This window comes from Electrona antarctica (assembly GCF_951216825.1).
Source record: "Electrona antarctica genome assembly, chromosome: 3".
In the NCBI taxonomy this organism is placed as follows: domain Eukaryota; kingdom Metazoa; phylum Chordata; class Actinopteri; order Myctophiformes; family Myctophidae; genus Electrona; species Electrona antarctica.
In genome coordinates this window covers 3,945,967-3,972,352 of record NC_136808.1, presented here as the reverse complement: position 1 = coordinate 3,972,352, position 26,386 = coordinate 3,945,967, and the positions used below count along the sequence as shown (strand labels likewise).

The window sequence follows — 26,386 nt, the reverse complement described above, 5'->3', positions numbered from 1 at the left end:
TTACCACCACCGCACCGCACTTCCCTATAAAGATGTGAAGTCCCCTCAAAGTTGTTGAATTTTCCCAGACGCACCCAAACTTCCTGAGGATCTTCTCTTTTGCCAGTGTCCTTCCTTATGTCCGTTACCGTTTGACCATCCCACCTCTCGAAGGGCCTTCGGGCGGTTTGCTTTGTTTCGTTTCCGTAGTGTGATTTGGGGATTTCCTCTTGGATACTGGAGGGAAGAGATACTAGCCCGCCTATGCCGGTACACAGTCTATCCTGCTGCCACTAGTCTCTCCTGGCTGATGACCCTGCAGCCAAACTGTTTGGTATGCGGTCAAGCTTAGGCCTGGCCCAGGGAAGAGGACCATCATAGTCCACAATGGGCAATGTTGGAGGTGCGACTAGCCTAAGGCCAAGCAGGAAAAACATCCCTCTAAATAGAATAATACAAGAGTGTCTCGCAAAAGTAGCCCTAATTTAGATATTTCTGAAGTTGCTTTTAAGTGAAAGTGAAAGCTGCTGGTTTTATAAATACTGAACCAAATCAACCAATGAAAATTATTAACAAGATCTTGTGACAAAATAATAACTGCAAGGTTTCTGCCGGACAGCAATGCAATATGGCTCTAAATGGTTAGAGCCATAAGCCATATGTTATATTTAGCTATTAAAGCAAAAAAGAAAAGCTACAAATATTCTACATATGCACTCTGTTGTGATTAGGTAAATACCTCCATTCCCAACATAATGCTCTCTATCTCTCTCACACACACACACACACACACACACACACACACACACACACACACACACACACACACACACACACACACACACACACACACACACACACACACACACACACACACACACACACACACACACACACACACACACACACACACACACACACACACAAGAGCTTCCGGAATTGTCCAAAAATTACATTCGGATATTCGTTTTAAAAACCCACGTGGATTCGAGCAATTCGACCCATTCGGATTTCGATTCCGATTCGGGGCCATTCGGATTTTTTAATAATTATATTTACACCAATACAACCTGAGACATAACATTTAAGATCGCATTGCTGGCGCAACTCTCTCTCTCTCTCTCTCCGCGCATTGGCGCTGCTGAAAACCGAGTTGGAACACAACGCATGCATTCTCCCGTAAAACTTCACCGACATTTTTCTTAAATGAGCAATCCTAGCCTTATCAAAACGAGGCACGGAGGCAGTATTAATTCACAGAACAGAACACTGCATTGCTGCTGCTGCTGCTGCCGGACCGGCGCCGCAGTTCATCCTTACGCATTTTATTTATCTTTTTATAATTTCCTGAAGGATAAAGTCGCTTCATGATTGAAGATTGATGAGTGATAGATCTGTGTTGTTGTCTAAAAATATACTCTCCCGTCCATCCGAAACAACACCGAAGCAAAATAAGTTTCGGCGTAGGCCAGGCCTGTCCCCGATTCTGATCACTAGGTACGCTGTTGACGGAAGATTTCACCCTTCTGAGCAGCGTACACTCACTGCGCAAATAACGTAAAAGGCCACCGCGGCCCCGCCCGCCCTGTGCTCACCGTTGTTTGCGCACCGTCCGTGTGCAAATGACGTAGCTCATTGCCGATTTGCACAGGGCGGGCGCACCCTGGCCAAGACCTACGCTGAAAAGACTATCAGCGGAAGTGGCGGAAGTGTTGCGTGTAAGATAACTACGTCACGCGGTGCGGCTGTGTTTACTAGTCCCCACCCAATGATCATTTCAGCGGGAATATATTTTCGGGAACACAACGCTGCGATTGGTCAAAAAACGTTAACTTCCGGGGGGGGGGGGGGGGGCTTTCGATAGCTTCTCTGCCTTAGGTTGTGACCAGGCTCTTCTTTTTCGCAGTTAAGTGAGCCTGGGACCGAGGCTAGGGCGGGCGGGGGCCTTTTGTGAATCGGCAAACCTACGCAGCCTGCGTAGTCTGCGTTTAGGAAGAGTTCGAGGCAGCTGATTTATTCTTCAATGTATGCCAGTATCGGCGTGTTGCGTGGCAAATATAACTAATCTACAAGCTCACAACGCTTACCCACGGCACCGTCTCGCGGAAACTTGCACAGCATTTTTTTTTTTTAATTCGAATCTTAATTTTATATATTCAGTTATTAATTTATTTTTTTGATTCGAAAATTCGTTCGAATATGGAATATTCGTTGGCAGCTCTAACACACACACACACACACACACACACACACACACACACACACACACACACACACACACACACACACACACACACACACACACACACACACACACACACACACACACACACACACACACACACGACAACAACCACAATATTTTGGACCAAACAAATAAGTACAAAGAAAAAAAACAACAAAAAAAGTGTTGTAACCTGCCGTTTTCTTCTTTCTAATTATTTGTTCGGCCCAAAAAATTGTGTTTGTTTGTCATGATTTGTCACAACTCGAGTTGGCTTTGTACGACGCTTAAAAGGTCTTTAAATAAATACTTTTTGAAATGTCTATGAGGAAATTTTTTTTTTTATTATATTAGTTTTTATTAGGTTTTTTATAGACATGACATACAGGACATACATAACAATGACACATACACCAGACTAGACAATGTATAAAACGAGTGGCAAACCTATCGTGATAAGATAACGGGCTATGAACACAACAATCATAAGACAATCAACAAGAGTACAGCAGCAGGGCATACAGAACATAATCAACAAGAGAGCACAGCAACAGGGCAAACAGGCCAGCGGTTACACAGCAGAGTCAAGGTGAGTTGTAATAGGGCCCCATATATATTCAAATGTTGCTATGCTATCTTGGCCGTTGCATCGCAACCTCTCCAAATGTATCAATGATATAAATTCATTGAGCCATTTAGAGAAACAGGGCACAATGGGTGTCTTCCATTCAGTTAATATGATTCGTTTGGCTACCAATGTACCGAGCATCAGCGTCTGCTGTGTAGTGTATGGCAGCGCGAGGGAGGCATCAGAGCAGCCGAAGAGGGCAGCTAGAACATCAGGAACAATGTTAATACGGTATACTCTTGAATACCATGCAAAAATATTTTTCCAAAAAAAGATAATCTTTGGACAGGACCAGAATGTGTGGCCCAGAGTGCCCTTGGAGATGTTGCATCTACCACATATGTCAGAAACAGCCGAGTACATTTTGTTCATTTTGACTTTTGAGTAATGTAGTCTATGGATGACTTTAAACTGGATGAGTTGTAATCTAGAGTTGACTGAACCAGAATGGATCCTCCTTAACCCCTCGCTCCATATCTCATCTGACAGCTCCAGGCCAATATCCTCCTCCCAGGCAGCCTTTATATGGTTTGTTGATGGGATAGATAGTTTGGAGAATAGTGAGACAAATTTTGAGACAAGTTGTTTGGAGTTGGGATGTTGTTTCAATAGTGCATGTAAACAGTGATCCTGAGGTAAATTTAGAAAATTATGAAATTGATTTTGAAAAAAATGTCTAACTTGTAAATAGCGAAAAAAAATGGGAGTGTGGGAGAGAGAATACTTCCTTCAGCTCAGAAAATGATGCAAATTGATTGTTTATATATAGATCTGAAAATTTGGTCAGGCCCTTGTCCTTCCAAAGAGCAAAGGCTGCATCTGACTGAGATGGAATGAAGTTGTGATTATAACATATAGGAGAGTGTACAGACAGATTGAGAACTGAAAGTACCTTCTTTATTTGTTTCAAGATTTTAATTGAGTTTCTCAGTACGAAATTGTCTTCCAATAGATGCGCTGGCAACTCTTTTGAGGAGAACAGGAGAGCTGAAAGAGAGCTGCCCTTCACTGCCTGGGATTCAAACTGGAGCCATTTAGGAGAGTCTGCAGATGATTGAGGGAGCTGGTCTTGCCAATAAATTAAAGCTCTGAGATTGGTGGCCCAGTAGTAGTGTTGAAACACAGGGAGGGAAAGCCCCCCCATTTGTTTGGGTTTCTGTAAGTGATTTTTTGAGATACGGTTAGATTTGTAACCCCAAATAAAAGACATTATTATTGAGTCTATTTTTTTAAAGAAATTAGATGCGAGCTTGATTGGGATGTTTTGAAATAAATACATAAACCTGGGGAGAGAAACCATCTTGATCGCGTTCACGCGCCCTATCATTGATAGCGGCAGGGTTCTCCAATGTTCGATATCTGTTTTAAGTTTCTCTAATAGAGGAATAAAGTTATATTTAAAGAGCAACTTTGGCTTCACTGGGATGGATAAACCCAGGTATGTAAACTGTTCTGTAGCGATCTTAAACGGGAGGGAGTCAAGATATGACTGCTCCAAATTATCAGTGAGAGGAATAAATGCGCTTTTTTGCCAGTTGATAGAGTAGCCCGACAGTTTACCGAAATATTTAATTAAGGAGAGAAGCGGAGGGAGTGATGAGGCTGGATCCATCATAAAAATTAATAAATCATCGGCGTAAAGCGATAATTTACATTCCACGCTCCCAATAGTTATTCCTTTGATGTCAAGATGCTTTCTTATACAAATAGCAAGCGGTTCAAGCATTAAATTGAACAGAAGAGAGCTCGTGCAACAACCCTGCCGCGTACCGCGTTGCAACCTAAATGATAATGATTTATTACCGTTAGTCAAAATGGAGGAGGTGGGGGCTGCATAGAGCATCTTGATCAAATTCAAAAATGAGTCACCGAATCCATAATGTCTTAATGTGGCATGCATATATCTCCAATCGATTTGATCGAAGGCACGCTCCGCGTCAAGAGATAGAACTACAGGTTTGTCATTTGGTTTATATTTAGAGTACATTATATTGGTCTATAATGTACTCTATAATGTCTATGAGGAAAATTAACAGGGAATTATTCCCTGGGTCCTCGTAGGGGGCGGGACTGCGACGCTCTATAAGAGTTTATGTGGGGACCAATAAGGGCTTGTGTGGGGGGCCAATAAGGGCTTGTGTGGGGGCCAATAAGGGCTTGTGTGGGGGGCAAATAAGGGGCTTATGTGGGGTGCCAACAATCATAATACTTTTAATGTGCTGGCTGCCATCAGTCAGTTTTAGTTTCAGACTAATGAGAACGTATTGCTTATTTTACTGTCCAATGACATAAAATGGCACAAGGGACGGACCCCACAAAAAAAACAACCCCAAAAATCAGCGCGCTCAGTGCCCTTTTCTGGGGTTTGAGCCCCTGCCCCCTCAGTGCTCCCTGCACGGCCCTGCGAAGGGGCGCACACACGCAAGCACGCACGCGTTCCGAGCTTGTAGATCTGCTACTTTTGATGCTTTTGAGTGACACTACACAGTAGGGCACAGCTAAACTAAACTCCATTGGAATATGGAGAGCAACCATATATTTAGCCTGGCAGAGGTGGTGTCTAACGTCCACAGTGATTAGAGGGAAAGATAGCACAGCCAGGAAATACTGGCAGGTGAAATGGGTTTCGATTGGCTAAGTGACTTTGTTTATTTTTCAGTGCCATGGTGGAACCAAAAGGTGTACTCTACTGTACGCCTAATGGGTTCCTCTGTGACTTCACCCTCCCCCAAAAAACAACAGGCACATACAGTAAATACATCTACCCTTGACTGGATATGCTGACATAAGTGAATATAATATTATAATCCTATATTTTCTGATGCAACACAATACAACCAAATATAGATTCTCTAATATCATTAATATTGCATGCAAAAACATTATGTAAAGGGATCCGCAACCAAATAAAGAGATTGATTTAGCCTTTAAGGACTGTTAGTATGAGCATGCCCAAAACAAAAAAAGAATTGCTTAAAAACACTTAAGCCATTTATATTTGTCGTATGGCGAATAACACAAATAGCAATTCTATAAGCTCACAATGCCTCGCAATGCAACCAACCTGTTGTGAGCTTTTCGCCATTGTTTTTGCTTTAATGACGTTTAGCTTTAACGGAATGACCAAAATAGTGTCTGCCAGGTTGCTGAAAGTGGTTAACAACCCCTGCTGGTGTCTCTTGGTCTGCATCCATTCATTTATTTCAGGATATTGGGTTAGTCTTCATTCACTCTTGTCTACTTCCAGCACACATTTGCTGCACAGCAATCAACGTTCCCTTTTAAATAGCACCAAAAGACTATCTGCAGTTGAATGACGTTTTGTTCTTATCATTTATGTCAACCAAATTGGGAGTGCAACAGTTTTCATTTCATTTCATTTCAACCTTTATTTAGTTCTCGGAGAACACACTGAGGGCTGAGACCCTCTTTTTCAGTGGTGCCGAGATTACAACACATCAACAATGTACAATGGGGGGGACAAAGAAAATAAAACATAGATGAATAAAGTAAATGACTGGTAATAATAACATAGTAATAACACATTACATAGTGATCAACTCAATTAAAACAGGTACAGTTGATATTTACCAACGTTGATATATCAAGTTGAAAGCGATATAGAGAAGGAAGAGAGCTGTACTTTAGTGAAGTTTGTAGGGTGTTCCAAGTGTGTGGGGCAGCGCACTTGAAAGCAGTTTTTCCAGAAGTAGTGGAGGTATGTATGGTCTCAAGCATCAAATAATCTTGAGAGCGTGTATGATAAGAAATAGTTTTCCATTGTAAAAGAGAGTTTAAGTAAGGTGAGTTCCCAATTAGAGCTTTATAGATAAATAAAAACCAGTGTTGGTCTCTTCTTGACGCAAGTGAGGGCCAACCTCAATACTATAAATGCGCCACGTCTCTGTCTGTGTGTGTGCATGCGTGCGTAGGTGTGTACGGTTGTAATGCACGTAACTCGAGAACCGTTTGCCCCACCGACTTCAAATTCGACACACACTTTCCACACCCCCACAGGGAGTGCAGTGCCCGGCCTCGAGTCGGTGGCAGAAACACCACAAAAGGCTCTGGTCAGGCTCTGCCAGTGGGCCAAATGAGGCCAACTCCTCTCACCTGTGCAATTTCCAGACTCTGCCTCAGCCAATTGATTGCCATGGCAACCCCACACCTGCCAATTGATTACTTAACCAGTCCACTTTTCACAGTCAGTTTGCACTCTTCAGACACAGCCAGATACAGAGATCTTCATGTGGGACACAGACAGACAGTTAAAATGGGTGCTATGACAATCGGTATTGCATACTACAGAGATCTCCATATACAGTATGGGCACAAAAGGGACACAGACATATAGTTCAAATGGGTGCTATGACAATGGGTATTATTAGCTTCCCAAGTTGCATCGTTCCCAAGTACTGTAGGCCGGTGACCGACGAACACGTACAGGTCTAGTCTAACTATAAATGCGGCACGTCTCTGTCTGCGTGCGTGTGTGTGTGTGTACGGTTGTAATGCACGTGACTCGAGAACCATTTTCCCCATCGTCTTCACATTCAACACACGCGTTCCACACCCCCGCAGGGAGTGCAGTGCCCTGTATCGAGTCGGTCGGACCCACGGTTGTCCAGAACCACCACAAAAGGCTCTGGTCAGGCTCTGCCAGTGAGCCTAATGAGCTAAAGTCCCCTCACCTGTGCAATTTCCAGCCTCTGCCTCAGCCAATTGATTGCCATGGTAACCCCACACCTGCAAATTGATTACTTAACCACTCCACTTTTCAGTCAGTTGGCAGACTGGCAGATACAGAGATCTCCATGTGGGACACAGACAGATAGTTAAAACGGGTGCTATGACAAGTTGACAACCGACCTCGAGTCTGTGGCATACACCGTTGTCCAGAAACACCACAAAAGGCTCTAGTCAGGCTCTGCCAGTGGGCCTAATGAGGCCAAGTCCTCTCGCCTGTGCAATTTCCAGCCTCTGGCTCTGCCAGTAGGCCTAATGGGGCCAAGTCCTCTCACCTGTGCAATTTCCAGCCTCTGCCTCAGCCAATTGATTGCCATGGCAACCCCACACTTGCCAATTGATTACTTAACCAGTCCACTCTTCAGACACAGGCAGACAGACAGATACAGAGATCTCCATGTGTGACACAGACGGACAGTTAAAATGGGTGGTATGACAACAGGTATTGCATACTAGATCTCCATATACAGTATGGGCACAAAAGGGACAGACAGATAGTTAAAACGGGTGCTATGACAACGGGTATTATTAGGTTTCCAAGTTGCATCGTTCCCAAGTAGGCCGGTGGCCGACGGGCACGTACAGGTCTAGTCGCTTTTAATCAATTAAAAAAATAGTGATTGCAGATAATTTAATAACTCAAATCTATTATGGATTAATCCCTATGTGGCATGTCAGTATCAGCATAGGTAAAAAGTTTAAAAGAATGTTAAAACCATTTCAAAAATAGTGAAAATAGCAGATCTACAAACTTCTGCATAAGTGCAAAAATATAAACTAACTTTTATAACAATTATTCAATGAATTGAAAAAGTAAAAAATACATATAAACTGATCTTCACTCTACATAACTCTTTTCTCTAAAGCAAGTCATTATTCGTCGTTTTTTTTGGGAGTGCCAACATGGGAAAAAGGAATGTTGCATGACTGGCTCTTCTGTTGTGTTATGGTGTGGAAACAGCCTGGTCTGCTCTGACATGGCTGGCATGGACTCGAAATAAAGGGAAAAAACTACAAAAAAAAACAGTCTTGTCGTCCGTCTGTATTTGACTTACCTAAATAGTTCCCTGTAGAGCATGAGTAGGCTACCAATAGGAGCTGGATAACTGCACGCACACGCGCGCACACACACACACACACACACACACACACACACACACACACACACACACACACACACACACACACAGTGTGAAGCACAGTAGGCCTACTGAGTATAGCAAAGTATTCCAAATGGAACTGAAGTGAATTTACACACCACTGAATTCACAGTAATGTTACTGAAGTGAATTCACAGTTGATGCAAAAAAATGCAGGTCGTGACTGAAACTGTGCCACAGCATCTCACACACACACACACACACACACACACACACACACACACACACACACACACACACACACACACACACACACACACACACACACACACACACACACACACACACACACACACACACACACACACACACACACACACACACACACACACACTTAGTAGTCGAGTAGTACACTGCATTGTACTAAACTCTGTATTCATTCAATGTGTTGCAACTGCTCTCTTTCACTTCAACATCTTGACCAAACACTCAACGCCGGCGATTCATATTTCATAGTATAGCACATCTTGCTATGTTGCAGCAACCAGTTACTGCCAATAAGTGGCCTTAGTCATCAACGGTTTCCCTTGGTGCTAAAATATGTTGGTGGTGGTAGGATGATCATTATATCTGGCCACTGGCTACATCAGAGTCTAATGACATCAAAGCCTTGAAATGGACTAACGAGTAGGAGACAGTACTTGATTGATTCCACTTCTTTGTAGACAAATGTACCAACCACAAAAACAACAATAAAATAGATTAGTCTGATTAACCACTTAAGCCCTGCCTTATAGCATGAAATAATTGTGAATAGCCAATCTACAAGCTCACACGTTATACGCTTGTGGACAATATGATATTTTCTCTTTTGTAATAATCATAATCAAGGCAAATGTTTGAAATAATCATGATACTGATTTGAATTCACCCAGCCCAACATTATTCTCAAATTCCAATTGACTGGAATGGTTGATTGGTTAGTGTCCTGTCCTCCATGAGAATGGGAGGTTGGCATGGTATACCCTCCCTGCTTGGCACTGGCACTCAGCATCAAGGGTTGGAGTTGAGAAAAGTCCCTGTAACATACTAGCATCATTTCCAGGGGGTGTACTTTTAGCCTCACGCTAAGGAAACAGGAGATAGGCTGATCTCCTGACATATGGGCTTAATGGTTCAGGAACAAGTTTCACATAATCCCGAAAAGGTGAGTTCGGCAAAGGTTGCATTGTCTGTATAATACGTGGACATTAAATCATTGTGAGATTGATTTGAAGTCATATAGTGCAGGCCTACCATGGATGTGAAAGTTATGATAGGAGTCATTTCATGCCAATACTTTGTTTACTACTGGCCGGCCACCAGCTGAAACAACCACAGACGGATTACAACTTGTCAAGTGACCAAGATAAGAGGATTTCCTGACAATCTCTACCGGCTAGCCCGTCCATATCACCCCATCCCATCCGCCTAATTTACACCTCATTATTATGCCGTTTAGTTCACCTCATTATTACTACTACAAATAATAATACAAAGCTGCTGCTTTGTGGACCTACCGAAGTGCTACCTAATACCTATCACCTTTGTGCCTAAACTTATGCACCTCATGTACATAGAGACGATATACATTATATTCAGCATAGTTTATGTACAGTAGACTAAGATTTGCCTAACCTTGACATGTTTCCCTTTACGGTTAGATTTTTTCCCCTCCTTGTTCTCCCTGTCACCCACCTCTTTTTCTCTCTTCCTGAAAAACAATGATGGGATCTACATAGAAACCCATATTCTTTACACCTGCAAACCTGTGATGTGACAATAAAGTTGATTCTGATTCTGAATTAACGACTGCCCATCATTTACATAAACAACACAGAATGCGAGCAGAATATTGAAGCAATGGTAGCACTGAATAATGCAGAATAATGTTGCACTGTATAGTGTATATGATCGCACTTACTACTTACTTACTCGCACAACTTAATTCATAGTGAAGTTACATGTAAAGCACTGAAGTGAATTCACCATAGGTAACTAGACAAGCAGTGTGAAGCACAGTAGGCCTACTGAGTATAGCAAAGTATTCCAAAATGGAACTGAAGTGAATTTAGACACCACTGAATTCACAGTAATGTTAATGCAGGTCGTGACTGAAACTGTGCGACAGCATCTATCTAACACACACACACACACACACACACACACACACACACACACACACACACACACACACACACACACACACACACACACACACACACACCCACACACACACCCCTTATTGTGTTGTTATTTTGTGTCAGTGTTAATTAATCACAGTATCAATGCATGCATATATTTGATCAGCAGCTATAACTACTGAGCCGGTCAATAATCCCATTCCCGTCCAACAACAACATGACGGTATAGCTTGCTAAAAACACTGTTGTTACAACACACACACACACACACACACACACACACACACACACACACACACACACACACACACACACACACACACACACACACACACACACACACACACACACACACACACACACCTACCTCAGTAAACTAACGAATCAATTCATTCACTTACCTTCAGCTTTCTTCATTCATTGTGACGAGAGAGACCACGATATATATACGCATATTTTGTATTGATATGTGTTCATTTTCTCGTCTGTATAGCCTCCATGTCCACCAGTGTTCTTCAGTCCAATCTGAGCACCAAAACACGCCCGTCCGTCAATCACTCCCAAATTACGATGTGACTTCCGGTTAGCGGACTTCACAGTAAAAGCATGGTGGCCGTTCGGTGTGGGCCCGCGCCCTGAAAACACCCGATCTACAAGGCAAGCCCACAACGCGTCGCGTGCAGCGATGTGGTGTGAGCCCTGATATTTGTTTTATGTTTCATGCATGTTGTCATTCTTGCCGTGATTCTTGACATGCTGGCTACCCAGGGGGCAAACCACCCTTTTTTTTAGGAAACCTGCATTTGTCATAACATACAAAGTTGTCCACCAGAAATAATATCTATGACCCCATAGGATCACAACCTATATGGACAACCCGGTCAATTTTTGGGCGAAAGTCCAATATGGCCGCCCCAATATTAGCCCCTATTAGTTATAATGGGGGGTGAATAGGGCAACATTTTAAACGGAGAGATATTTCCACGAAACTTCTCAGGTTGATCAATGATATCAAAGTTTCCATGAAATCAAATATGGCCACCACAATATGGCCGCCACAATATTAGCACCAAGAAAATAGGTTTTGGCTCTAAAGGTGGCCTTACACTAGCCGATAATCGGGCATTTGAAATCTGACAGCACCACACACTACAGGATAATCGGAGCGGGGCCGAGCAAATATCAAACATTCTTGATGTTGATCGGGCCGATCCCGATCGCGCGCGGGGGGTGGCGTCAAAAATGCCCGATTATCGGCTAGTGTAAGGCCACCTTAACTTCTGAACCAGATGAGCTAGAAATGCAAACTTGGTGTCTATTTCATGGTTTCTGACCATGAGAGACTCAATGGAATACCTATTTTCATTATTGGGTGTGTCTGGACCCTTATTGTGCATATTTACCAGATGGTGGCTACCCGAAATAGTGCTTTACCATGATTTCTACCATGATTGCTGACTGTTTTGGCAAACACAAGCAATATGAATCCATTGGCTAAGATTCATGGCACAGAAGGAACATATTTTCTTGAGCTTGCATATTGTCAAAATGGCTGCAAACATGAAAAAGAAAAGAGACATTACATTTCCTGTCAGATCCTATTACCCAGGGGGCAAACCACTCCTTTTTTGGATACCTGCATTTGCCATAACATCAAAGGTTGTCCACCAGAAATATCTATGACCCAATAGAATCACAACCTATATGGACACACCGGTCAATTTCTTTGCTGGAAATCCAATATGGCCACCACAATATTAGCGCCCATTAGCCTATAATGCGGGTGAATAGGGCAACGTTTTTAACTGAGGGATATTTCCACGGAACTTCACAGGTTGATCAATCACCACGGGCCGGCACCCTGGGCGCGTTCCTGCAGGTCTGGAAGTTCCGGGGACCCCCCGGAGACCCACACACGGAGTTGCACCACTTACTTCACACAGGTGTGATTTTTTCTTTTTGTTTAACAAAGGACCTTCAAATTGAAAATGTATTATTTTTCTTTCTCTGTCTGAAACAACACCTGCCCTTTTAATGATGATATGATGGGTGGTCTGTGCCCATGCTTATCGCTCCCTCTAGTGGTACAGTTACAGTACTGACTTATATTTGATTCAGATACAGTAGACCAGTAGATAATCCGTTAGGAGTTAATTTCGTTGTAACACCAGTAAAACACCAGTATTTCATATTCAAATGCAATAACTTTGTTTTGTTTCCTAAGAGAGACAAAAATCAAATATCAAAGGATGCAGTAAAGATAGCCTACTACTTTAATAGAGTTTAATAGCTTTTATTCAGAGTAAAACTAGAGTAGAGTAGAGTAGAGAGAGAGAGAGAGAGAGAGAAATAATATCATTACAAGTATTTTCTTTGTTGCACTGAATGTTTTTGTTCCAAGGTTACTTGAGTAACAAACAGTGACATCATCAAATATTAAAACACTGAACACATTGATACATGTGTTGCACTGAATAACATTATGAAGTACAACATTCTGGACAAAAAAATACTATACATCACCCAATTTGTATATGTTGTTGTGAGCGCTAGCACAATTATGCCTTTGGTGTTCATGTCTTGACCAATTTCAAATAGTGACTATATATTATCTAGACTCCTTTCATCAATGGCCCTGTCAATACATTTTAACCACCTCTTTATGAAAATGGGGACCCATAGGGGAATGTCACCTGATCGCATGCTCTTCTGTTTTAATGAAAATGATACCCAACTAAGCAACTTAAAGGGTATTAAGCAGAAATAAGTCGTCATTTGATTTCTGAATTCAACAATGCAGTCTATGCAGTAAATGCTGAGGATGACAGAGATCAGGACAACAAAAACAGTAGGCCTATAGGTTGCCAAGGAAAACACATTTAATCCAGTGATGGGAGATTAATCGGCAAACACATCGGTATCGGACACATCGGTTCGATTAATCAATCAGACCGATTAATCGGTCTGTCTTTAGAGATAAACAAGCCCAAAGTAACAGCTTGAACAGATCTACAAGCTTACAATATTAAATTATAAAAGGTATTTAAATTAAATCTGACTTGCCTAAGCCTGCAGTGCAGATACCCTGTTACATGTATTTTTCAGAATGGACAAAATTATTAAATTTTTTCAATACAGAATGAGATCATATTGACATTGGTAATAACGGTTATCGGCCATAACAGCAATTAATTATATCGGATATCGATATCGGCCAAAATGTCTCATCGGCACATCCCTTTAATCATGTTTTCTTTCTTTCTTGAATTTTGTTTACAACACACCCTAATGCATAAACAAGTCTTTAAATGCATTTAAACAAAGCTTGTTCCACATTTAGTTACATTTAGTTTTTCTTCTAGAACACACCCTGGAACATAAACATTTGACAAAGGCAGCAAATGTCAGCAGTGTAACCAAGAATAATACTATTAACAACATAACGTCTACAGAGTAGAGTACCAGGGCATTTTGTAGGCCTGTGTGCGGAGGTGAGTAGCACCTTTGTGTCTCATAACAAACTCTATCCAGAAGATGGCGCTGTCCAGCGGCTTCATTGGTGTGTCTCTGTGCAACCTGGAGAGTCTCTGCATGTTCTTCCTGTAGGAAGGCTCATGGAGAACCTCCTCGATGCCTTGCAGAAATATGTCTTTGTTCATAGTAAAAATGTCAATGACCTTTGCCGCACCTCGTACCTCCATTTTAAAGAGGTTATCAGGTTGATCCAAAATCAACGGGAGTCCTACTATAGGAACTCCATGGTGCATGGCTTCCTGAACTCCATTCGTTCCTCCATGTGCTACAAAGGCTTTGGTCTTTGCATGACCTAACAGGTCATTCTGTGGCATCCAGTCCACCAGTAAAGTGTTGTTGCCCAGAGTAGCAGGCTTATCACCTTTATGCCTCCAGATTACTTTCTGAGGTAGCTGGGCAAAAGCTGCAGCTATCTCCTCTGTTAAGTCTTGGGGAAGCTGTCCAACTAGAGTCCCCAAAGACATGATGATGACTCCATGTTCCCCAGAACTCTGGACAAACTCTTCCAGGTGTTGCGGAAGAGGTTTAGAAGGTTTACACTGGAACCCTGCCATATAGATGACATTAGGCATGGTGGGGCGAGGGAACTCAAACACAAAGTCAACTCTCATCAGCCACAGGTCTGCTGCTTCAAACAGGGACAAGTAGTCTACATCAGAACCAAGGTATTTTTCTAACAGACCTACATATTATGGTGTGACATAATATTTTACTTGGAATTGCACAAAGGCAGATACAAATATGTTTTTTATTCTTTCCAGAAAGTAAATTTTATCTGATAGCTCCATCATTGGATTTGGAACATAAGAAAGTGGAGACGGTGCAATTGTGGAATGTGCTTCACCAAAGGTGGTCCATCTCACATTGAAGACTAGTGGTAAACTAAGGTAGTGGGCAAGAATAGTGCCGACTGGCATAGTAGGGTCAGTGAGATGCGGACCCCCTTGAAAACGAGATGGTTCATCTCAAGGGATTGTTCCTAATAAAGAAATTTCAGACAAAATGTTTTCAAGCATTTTACTAGAGGTCTGGTGCATTTCTGAAGCATTTCTAGCTTGAAACGAGCCCAGGCAGACCTTCCTTGCCTCTGGATTTCCAGAAGTCTAGACACAAATGTCTCGATAAACTCCTCATCTAATCCACCTGCAGCATCAATCGTGATTGCAGTGTAGAAAGGTGAGGTTTCCTTAAATGTTCTGATGAATTGAAAATGGAGGACCCTGATGTAAACAAGTCTAGTGCTTTTCGGTTTCGTCCTCAAAGTAACAGTTGTTTACTTGTGCTTTTGTTTGAAATGTACCCATTCTACATATATGTTCAATCAATCAATCAATCAATCAATCAATCAATCAATCAATCAATCAATCAATCAAAACCAATAAATAGAGCTACATTTACAGCTTTGTAATGTAAGGAAACATTTTCTTCATATATAGGCCTATATATAATTCTTTTGAATTTTTGGAAACACAATTAACTGGGGAATTCAATTCTACTGGGAAGTGGAATATTGTAAATAATTTAAATAGCCTACTCCTTATTCAAACATGGCTATTCGATATTCCCACACACATGGAAAAGATGAGTCAACCACCAAAGATGATTGGAGTCAACATGAGTCAGATGGAGACTGTCATAAACTGACGTCATTGGGTCGCACCCCTCCATTCGGTATTTCTGCCACGTCATACTAAAGTGCTTGAGCCACATAGAGCAGTTTTTGCCTTATAATAGTAACAAAACAGAATTGTGTAGCCTAAAATGCGCGAGAACATTATATCATAATAATATTAATAATTATTATTATATTTGTTGTTGTTGTTGTTGTTGTTATTATTATTATTATTATTATTATTATTATTATTATTATTATTATTATTATATACATAATATTGATGACACACTGAATAGAGCCCTATGTCTACTCTAGAGCCCGTGAGGCATGATTTAAAGGGGAATACCACTCATTTTCAACATTTTACTATGTCATTTTTAATATACCTTTAGCTGCTGTGTGGAAATAATAATAAAAAAAGTCCCCCCCATTCTGTGATTCCTAGAACTGGAGGTCTGAACAAAATCTAAAGGGGAAGATTTCCCCTTTAAGAATTATGATCGATTCATTATTTAATTTTTTTAAGATAATGTCTCACAGATTTATATCATAGAGTTGTAGCAGGACTTCATGGAATGGAAACAAGTCCCCATGACTTTTTGTGTTATCCTGTTGTCTTACAAAAACTAAGGGGAAAATAAATACCGTAAGTAAGTAGGCCTACTCCTCATGCCCGGCTTTCTGTTTACTTCTCAGTGCTACAGATCCGGTTCCGTATCCGCTCTACAGTATTCATTGATGATGATGTAGTTTCAAATTAACAACACATTCATTCAGCCTCACGTTGTTACAACAACGCCATTCAACCCGCAACCTCCTTACTTTAGAGTTTAGACGTCACTTTCCACCGGTAAGTAGCACCATTCGTTTTAACTTGACAACGTTTGACGTTACATTTAGACGCGAGTAAAGTGTTTTTAAGTAATGGTAGCTTTAGCCCTTTTTAAGCTAGCGAGCAGGGTGAAATATTTGAAATGTTTGAAAAGCAGATCTACGTGATATTTTCAGACAGACACATACAAGCACTATAGATCTCCACAAAGTTGTACTGTATCTTGGTACTGCTCTGCACTCTGCTCAACAAATTAATTGAAATGTGTGAATAATGTCTGATTATTTACACTAGCTTCTTACTACTGCATTTGATTACATATTGATTACACTATTCAGGGGATGTAAGTTAAGTTATTGTATGCGTGGCTCACCAGGAAGTATAATATAAAATGAACAACTCTTGATCATCTAATCTAACTTAATAATGAACATTATATACATATTGATCTGTCACTTTCATAAACGTTGCAGATACAAAGCATTTGACTTTAAATTACAACTTTAAAGTGTCAGAAATTTGACTAATAATTACTTAACTAATTAACACTAGCATGTTTGAAGTAAAATCAGACAGAAGTAGCCTGTGCTTAAATTCATATTTAGAAAATGTTTCAGATGTCAAACATTTCTGAGATGATGGAATGGTGATGGATGATGATGGTCATGGAAGGGGAACCTTCTGAAAGCTTCATGGGCAAAGATAATCAACTTTTTAAAAAAAACTGTCAAAATTACCTCTCAGACATGCTAGTGGCCTTGGTATGATCAGTATGGGATAGGCCTGGATCATATTGCATGTCCTGGAGGTGTGGTTGTCACCAAAATCCTGTTCAAGGTTGTGTGTGTGTGTGTGTGTGTGTGTGTGTGTGCGCGCGAGTGCGTGCGTGCGTGCGTGCGTGCGTGCGCGCAAAAAATACTCTCTCCCCATGCCTAGTTGCAGTGTAAATAGGTAGAAGTTAGCAAGGATGCCTAACATTTAACAAAATAAATATTACAGAAAAAACAGATGCGTGTTCCTGCCATGTAACCTCAGACAAAACAATTAACCACAACATAATAAACCACAACATAATAAACCACCACAATACAGCAATATAAAGTGCACACATAAATAAAACCAAGACCTGCGTCTTTGTTAAATGACAGTTTAAATGACAGTTGAGTTTCTGCTCTCTGTGTGTGTGTGTGTGTGTGTGTGTGTGTGTGTGTGTGTGTGTGTGTGTGTGTGTGTGTGTGTGTGTGTGTGTGTGCGCCTGCCTACCTGTGTGCATCAATCAGTGTGTTTCTTAAGCTGCGCTAGTGGAATGCTGCTGGACGACACTCCGCTCTTTGAGCCGTCTCTGCTGCAGGATCTGGATTGGAGCAGCAACTCCGTCCCGTTCTCTCCGGCCATCTCTCCTTCGGACCCGGGCCCCGGCCTGCTGCTCAGGCCCCTCTGCACCGCAGACTTCAACAGGGGTTAGACACGACGCACACTTTACTGCCTGTGTGAACTAGTGTTGTATCAATAGTCAAGTGTTGTAAAAATAGTCGATCTTAATAAAGATTATCGATTTTGGGGGAAAAACTTGTCTTTCCAATTTCCTTCTTTAAATGGCTAAACTAGCCGATCTACAAGCTGTCACGAGCCACGACACTTTGAGAGCTTGTTTGGGAGCTATTGCCTCTTTTTGAGTGACATTACTGTTGTGCGTATATTGCTGTAAGAAATAAATAGGGCTTAAGTAGTTAAACAGACTAATCAACAAATCAATTAATTGATTTTTTTTTATTAAATCAAACAAATTATAAAACAAATGTGCTTAATTTTGATTATTTGATTAATCTGGAAAGTAATCAATAGAATAATCATGGGTTATAGAAGTGTTCAAAGGCACTAGCTACCACAGTGGTTCTCAAAGTGGGGTCCGGTGACCTCAGTCTAGAGATCCCTGAGGAGGGGGTTCCAAGGGGCCCCCAGCAAAATTAGTTTATAATGCATAAAAATCTGTTTAACCTTGTATACACTGGCTAATTTAGAAATAGCTAATCACAGATCTACAAGCTTACATTGCTGCGCTTTGCGACACATTGGAATATATATTTTAAACACTTTAATAACACTAATCTTGTATGGAGGTCCCTGGCACAAAATATTTTCTGATTGGGGCTCCGTGGCCAAATACATATTAATGACTTGTTCATGTCCATGACTTGACACGAAACATTTTGATAATCAGAGAGCTACTGTACCATACCAAGATCCAACCCAAGCTCTTTTTTTCTTCCAGGATTCGTTAAGGTCTTATCCCAGCTCACACGGGCAGGTGATATCACACCAGAGCAGTTCATTAGTAAGTCTATTTTAATCTGATTTTCATTCAGCATCATGATCATTACAGTTGACATAAACACTTTATTGAATGCTAAAGATGGGGTGCCGTGATGTTTGTATTTCTTCCAGTTTTTCATGTGATTATGAGGTGACAGTACTTCATTAGACCCCTTGGTGTGGTTATTACCTGTACAGTATGTGCAATGATGTCTTCCCTTTGTATTTAGGGTTTCTTCCTGGAGGCTGAAACCTTGACAGTCAAACGTGCCAATGAAAAAAAACAGTGTCATATATAGTGACATCACAATATCATCCCCTCCCCTAACCCCTCCCCCTTCATCATACGACATACAACAACAAATACTAATTCTTCCTCCTTATATAATATTGCACGGCTTGGTTGAATGCCTGATTCTGATTGGTCAATTGCTGAATTCGGCGGCGTGTTATTTCTGGATAATCTCCGCTCTACTATAACAGACCGATGGCTAATCAACGCCAGCTTTGATCAAAGCCTGCCTCAGAGCACTCGGCTCATATCAATCTGCACTTCCGCATCAGCGCTGTAAAAGAGGTGCCAGCCTCGTACAACTTTTAAAAGGAACTACTTTCTTGAGCGGAATACCAGCGGACATATTTTGAATGCTAAATAGCCTAAATTGTATGCTAAAGCCTAGATTAAAGCCTAGCTTTGCGTTGGTGGTTCACCCTGTCGGTGAATTATCTCCCAACAATGACCAGCTAGCCAGACATTATCCCTTACAATTTACATAATACCTGATGATCATGTTTTAGGGTGGGAAAAAATCACGGCACTCCATCTTTAAATAAGAGTGTCTGTCTGTCTGTCTGTCTGTCTGTCTGTCTGTCTGCCATATTCCCATAGAGCACCGAAGTCTGACGTCACTTTCAGTAGAGGGCGCCTATACACATGTTCATGTATTTTTTTATTTGCAGTGAAATCTCCATAGGGCGATTTTAGGTCGCTACATATAAGAACTGTGTTTGAAAAAGAAACCGACCACCCCGGCCTTTCTGTCAGGGGAGTGGCTGTGCGTCGTTAATGATGTCCATTCATATTTGATACAGCCAGTTTCTGGAGAAAATGGAATTAATGTGGCCGTAAAAGCCTTGAAACTACATATGAAGGCAATGTCGCTGCTAATATACGTCATGCCCAGCTGTCAACACATTGCGTTCCTGAGATTCCTCGTTGACATAAGCTCAACTGGTGGCGACTCGTACTAACCACGAAACATTAAATATCAATAAAAAAATAAAAAAAATAATTTAACATTCGGTTTCTGTTGTGCGACGGGCAGATGCAGCCACCCTGCCTACCCGGAAATGTAGTCTCTGGGTTGTTTGAATCGTTTCTAACGCTTATTTTGTTACTCTTTGGGTATATTTGTACAGTTCCACCTTCAGTCGATGCTTCATATCCATATGAGTGAAAAGGCCGGGGTGATCGGTTTATTTTTCAAACACAGTTCTTATATGAGGCGATCTAAAATCCCCCTATGGAGATTACAATGCAAATAAAAAGTACACGAACCTGGGGATTGACGCCCTCTACTGACAGTGACGTCAGGACTTCGGTGCTCTATGGCAGCCATTTTTCTCTTATGTCATTCATACACACAGGATGCGACATCCTACATAGAGTATGATGTAAGAGAAAAACAGTGGGAATAATACTATACTCTGTTAGAGATACTAAAGCTGAGAACAGAACAGAACTGATGAGGCTCCTGTGTGCTGTTTTCACAGATAAATTTGAGCACATGAAGAAGACTGGTGACTACTACGTCATTGTAGTAGAAGACGCCAACATGGGACAGATTGTCGCCACGGCCACCCTGATCACAGAACACAAATTCATCCATTCTTGTGCTAAGGTACAGTACATTCTAACCTGACATCACATCTTGACCAAGGCTGTAAGACATGTACAGTAGTCCAGTAAGTCCACCATTATAACCAAGAATAAACTGTGTGCAACCCAAGAAAAAAACCTCTTAATCCATATCCTCACCGGCACAACAGTGGTCCCCAGGTTGTTTCTTAGACAGGATGGTCGTCCCTGGCTCACAATCACTTGAAGACCCCAGATATAGATGATTCTATTATTATACATACATGCATTGTCTTCATTTCTGTCCCCAATCCAGCCAGTACAGGGATCAGCAGCTTTTTCAGATTGAAATATCACAACAGGACTAGAACATGTATTAACAGAAAACATTAGGAATCATATGAAACTGTAGGTCAAAGTGGCTTGTTGTCAGTATCGATGCACCCTAACCATTCGGCTATCAGGTTGCCCCAACAAAGAATATAGTTTTATTTCTAATGCCAGTGTGACCACAACTAATGGAAACAAGTCCCCTGGACCTTTTTGTGCTATTCCTTTTAGCCTAAATGTCTGACTGTACCACGCCGGGACGGGAACCCCTTTTGGTGTTAGCATTATGTCATGCTTTAGCTATTGAAAAATAATAGATCTACAAGCTCATAGCGCACCACCGAGTGGCGCGCTACGAGCTGGTAGGTCTGCTATTTTTTGAAAAATCGAAGAACGACTGACATAGAGACACAGCTTTTTCAGAAAACTGTCAGGATGTAGAAGACATTTTTAGAATCCGATCTCAGGTCAAAATGGGTTAATCAAATCAAAACCCTACTTGACTTACAATGTGATTTACTGCTGTACGGTGTGAAATGATTGATTTATATGCATTTACTACGTCTTACTACTGGCTGTAAAATGAATTGGCCTTTGTAGATACAGTGTCCTGTCCCGTGTTTGGTTTGCAGAGAGGCCGGGTGGAGGAGGTGGTGGTCAGTGATGTCTGCAGAGGGAAGCAGCTGGGAAAACTGTGAGTTGACGAGACCAAAACATTTATTCAGAAAAGGAAATGCGGCTTTTTGTGGACTGCTTGAAAGTCTGTTCATTTTTTTTTCCAAAATAGTGAAAATAGCAAATCTACAAGCTTGCACTGTAGATGCACTATTTTCATTATTGTGTATAAATTAATTCTCATGTGGTACATCAATTGGTTGATATACAAAAAAATATCTCGATTATTCGAAAATGTAATCGATCCAATAATTGCTAAGAAAATAATGGATAGTTGCAGCAGTTATATCTGTATGATACACCTGACACAGTGGGTGGGATAGACCCTTAGGGCAGTATTATGCGTGTCTTAAGTACCAGGTCGTATTACTTAACTTAAAGGTATATTCAGTGATTTCACTTAATTCAAATATCACTTATTTTTTGGATAATCCTCCCTACTATAAAGTGTGCTGACCATATAAGGAGTTCCTCCCTGTCCCCAGTGAGCCTCTGGGGTAAAAAAAACCCTAGTTTCGGTTTGGGCTTTCGGTGGCAAAGCCTTCATCCAATCAGGATGAGAGGGGCCTTCCTCCAATCATGATCGAGTGGGGCGGGCCTTGGTGCACGTGATGTTGGTCTGTTGTACTTCCCCCACTGTAGAGCGTGTGCATGTGCACATCTTGTTACCGGGGTGGACCGGGTTTTTTTCCAAATCACTGAATGCGCCTTTAAGACCTGGAGGCGTGGTCAATGCTGTTTGGCCACTCAGAATAGCCAAATGGCATTGATCACGCCTCCAGGTCTTAAGTTAAGTAATAAGACCTGGTACTTAAGACACACATAATACTGCCCTTAGAGTATATATGAATAGAGACGGCACCCGGAGGAAACCCTGAGGCGAAATGGACATAGTGGCCGAAGTTGGTATTGCAACGCTGGCCCAAACACATGAACGTGCTGGTCCGTTACAATTTAGGCATTTAGCAGACTCTCTTAATCCAGAGCGACTTACATTAAGCAAGAACAAAAAAGCAAGGGAATACATCACATATATAAAATGCATTTATCATGAAACATGCGTAAGCTAAGAACGTAACTAGAACATATCTATAGTGGCCGAATTTGGTATTGCAGCGCTGGCCCAAACACATGAACGTGCTGGTCCGTTGACTATCATTGTGCACGTTCATGATGACACGTGAACGTGTGCAATGATAGTCAACGGCCAGCGCGTTCATGTTATTGGGGCAATCCATCCCAGAATGCACTCTGTTCCTACCCGGAAGGAGGAGTGAAATCGCCTCATGCGCTTTTGAGCAACTTAATGCAAGTGGATGGGAGGAGAAATCCGGTGGCGTCTCTATTCATATATACTCTAAGGATGGACCCCATCGTAGTTTCCTGCACGTGAACAGTGAACACACAAGTGCCATTATAGTATATTGTCACTGGCTCCATTCCTATTTGAATCCCTTCCTACCATTAATTTGTTACATCACAGGTTTGTAAAAAAAGTGGGTGAAATTATTTTTCATAAAAGCTTCCATCATTTGTAGTTTTCAGGAAAGGGAATAACAATAGAGATAGAAACAGGGAGGAACAAGGGAAATGCCGGATAAGATTCTGATATGAGCAGAGTGAGATAGGCCTACGCCTACATACTTTACAAGCAGGTGGTTAGATAAACCAGATATTCCTGAGTAGAGTAAGATAGCTCTGCATGGTTAAAGATATTTTAACATGAGGTCAAAATAGCAGCAGATATAGTAATGTATACAGCAGTGGTTCCCAAAGTGGAGTTCCAGGGGGTCCCCAGCTAAACGGGTCCATTTGGTTCCATTTATACACTCTCAGAGTTAAATTAACATAATTAACATTGATTTTACAATATAAATTGGGGGTCCCAGAGATAGAAATGCCATTAAATGGGGGACTAATGCACTTGGTCCTTGAAATGAAACGGGTTGAGAATCGCTGCTAGAGCCGTAAAAATCTTTTCTTATGGGGGGTCCTTGGCATATAATTTCTAATGGGTGTCCGCGGGCTAATTAGTGTCAATTTGGGGGTCCTTGGCATGAAAAAGTTTTAAGTTTGGTCTACAGTACAGCGTACATTTCTACTGTCTCTTAAGTTACCCTTGTTTTTGAGCGGTACCCCCGCTCCATTACGTAGCTATGTGTGTCCATATGTATGTGACGTGTCCCTGTGTCCAAGCACGGAAAGCTGCAACACGGTAACTCTGTAATTTCTCGACTGTTTCGGACACGGCTGAAAATGTAGGCATATTCTGCCAAACTTTTCCTGACAATACGTTTTTTGCCACTGTATGATTCCTACTTATATTTTCTGTTCTATGTTCTCTCCTGTAGGTTGGTGTCAACCCTCACTCTCCTCAGCCAGAAGTTGGATTGTTACAAAATCACACTGGAATGTGCCCCCAACAACGTGGCTTTCTACGAGAAATTCAGCTACAACGCCTCAGACGACACGTACATGCAGTGTCGCTTCTACGACTGAGGTCAAACATGGATTCGGAAAGCCCTATTTTGGGGCTGTGATGACAATATCATTGGCCCCTTTCAGATGAGGACTGGCATTTAATTGAGTGTCTTTGAGTGTAGGAATGCCGCTCTAGTACACTTTTTGCCCCTAGATTCTTGAGTGAATGAAACTGCGGATGGGTTCCCGACTGCTCGTCGCACTTTCTTGCTCTGAGAGACTTAATAAATCTGTTGTTTGAGCCGTTTTCTCGAATGAATACTGCTCTCCACCCCTTCGGTAACCACGGCTACCTCACCAGGTTGTAGATCCGATCCCACCCTATGAACAAATGAATGTCAGTAACAGTTCTTAACCACATTAACGCTAGCATCCCTATTCTGGGTATGTCATGACAGGCCAACATTTGGCAAAAATAAACGGGTTAGCGTGTAGATAGGTAATTTTTTGCAAAGAAATTTGGTGTAGAGGGGAAAAAGGAGGGGTCCTAGTGTAGACCCCTGGTACCCAGGGGGGCGGGGCTATAAATATGTGGACTTGCATAATGTATGACTTATAGGTAAAACTTTGGGCAAGGTCTTATACATGTAAACATTGCAGTGGAGTGGACACAATTATGGTATTTATTTTAAGTTATAGTTTCAAGGAAGTATAAATCTAGTGAAAAGAATATCTTCCATTGCGAGTTATTATTTTGTTGGAAACCTTGTATGTACAAAAACTGTTACTTTTCAGGAAGTGTGGAAAAAACGACGTGTGCTCTGATGGATCTAATATAGTTAGTCAGATGCTCTCGTTAAGTACTGTTTATTATTGTATAGAGACAGAGTTTCGGGCTGCTACGCAACAAATATGCCAATCTGGGCCGTCCAATAGAATGTGGATAACGAGATGTTGGCCAGTTTGGTCCACCCTCAGCCCTCCTTCTGGTGGGGCGCCTATGTTTTCATTCCCACTAACAACAATGTATACATGTTCTGAATGCCACTGTCAACAGATTCAGTAGCACAGCTCGGAATCTGTTCATGAGATTACAAATGTGCAAATCGGCATTGTTAGGCAACAGTTTCTGTTGTGTCTGACATCACTGCATGTTACATTTGTTTGTGACATCAACCGTCCACCAGTCTCCATATATGGGAATGTTACGTTTGTGACAAACACCGTCCGCCAGTCTCCACATATGGGCATGTCCCAGACAGTACATTTGTGACACAGATTTTCAGGCCGATTTGCTGCGTGACAATCTCCAAATATGGGCATGTTATGTAGGTTTGTGACGTCCACTGTCCGCCGACCCACAAGGCGATTTGAATATGATAAACTGATCGGGTGGAGTTTGATTTCAGGATGTATCTTGGGAGGCGTTAGTGCGCTATATCTGAACGCAACCGTAGGTTGTCAAATTATCGATTCCACAAATATCTGCTTTCCAAATAATCAAATCATGTTGGCAATAGCTGCTGGGTCAGGTAGTCAGCCACCTAAAAGGTCCTCATGAAGGCAACAGCAGACTGGAAAACATGCTATCAAGTCCATAGTCCATTAAAGAACCTGCATTTATTCTGAACATAAAATATTTTATAAAACTGTCAATTATGAACATTTTATATTTGGTGAATATCAGGAATTGCAATTGATTGCAATAATCATCGGGAGCAAATGTGTTTTATAGTATTATTGCTTAGTTTGATGCATTCTTTTTTTTTCTGGGAACGGGGACATATTTAAGTAATTTATGTATGAAGACAACATGTAATAGTCAAATAAAATATATCTATGTGGAATTGGGCTGTTTGGTTCAGTAGTTGTCATAATATATACTACAACACTGCAATTACAGTTTATAACAATCAAATGTCACTCTTAATGTATTGAACCACTAAAT

At 41.5% G+C, this 26,386-nt stretch overlaps 3 protein-coding genes across 4 annotated transcripts in view; 1 reads left to right on the top strand and 2 right to left on the bottom strand.

Annotated features, from left to right (window-relative positions):
• The window catches only part of LOC306920048 (palmitoyltransferase ZDHHC7-like), a 52,694-nt gene extending 41,292 nt beyond the window's left edge, over nt 1-11,402 (bottom strand). Inside the window, exon 1 of the mRNA XM_079496657.1 lies at nt 11,262-11,402. The gene's annotated coding sequence lies outside the window, so the exon portion shown is untranslated. The remainder of the gene's footprint in view (nt 1-11,261) is intronic.
• Nucleotides 11,403-14,218: 2,816 nt separating this feature from the next.
• Nucleotides 14,219-26,386, bottom strand: part of LOC306920623 (UDP-glucuronosyltransferase 2A2-like) — a gene marked incomplete at both ends in the record, with an annotated part of 303,140 nt that continues 290,972 nt past the window's right edge. The window contains 3 exon segments of the mRNA XM_079497433.1: nt 14,219-14,230; nt 14,305-14,316; nt 14,319-14,941. Coding sequence (XP_079353559.1) covers nt 14,219-14,230; nt 14,305-14,316; nt 14,319-14,941 — 647 coding nt within the window.
• Nucleotides 16,696-26,285, top strand: gnpnat1 (glucosamine-phosphate N-acetyltransferase 1). Of its 2 annotated transcripts, none has more exons than XM_079496938.1 (6): nt 16,696-16,859; nt 18,135-18,301; nt 19,114-19,176; nt 20,928-21,055; nt 21,975-22,036; nt 24,369-26,285. In XM_079496938.1, exons 2-6 carry the CDS (start codon nt 18,148-18,150, stop codon nt 24,514-24,516), a joined length of 555 nt encoding a protein of 184 aa, XP_079353064.1. In that variant the 5' UTR covers nt 16,696-16,859; nt 18,135-18,147; the 3' UTR covers nt 24,517-26,285. The 2 variants fall into 2 exon arrangements, with proteins under 2 accessions (XP_079353064.1, XP_079353063.1); XM_079496937.1 differs by having other exon boundaries at nt 18,122-18,301.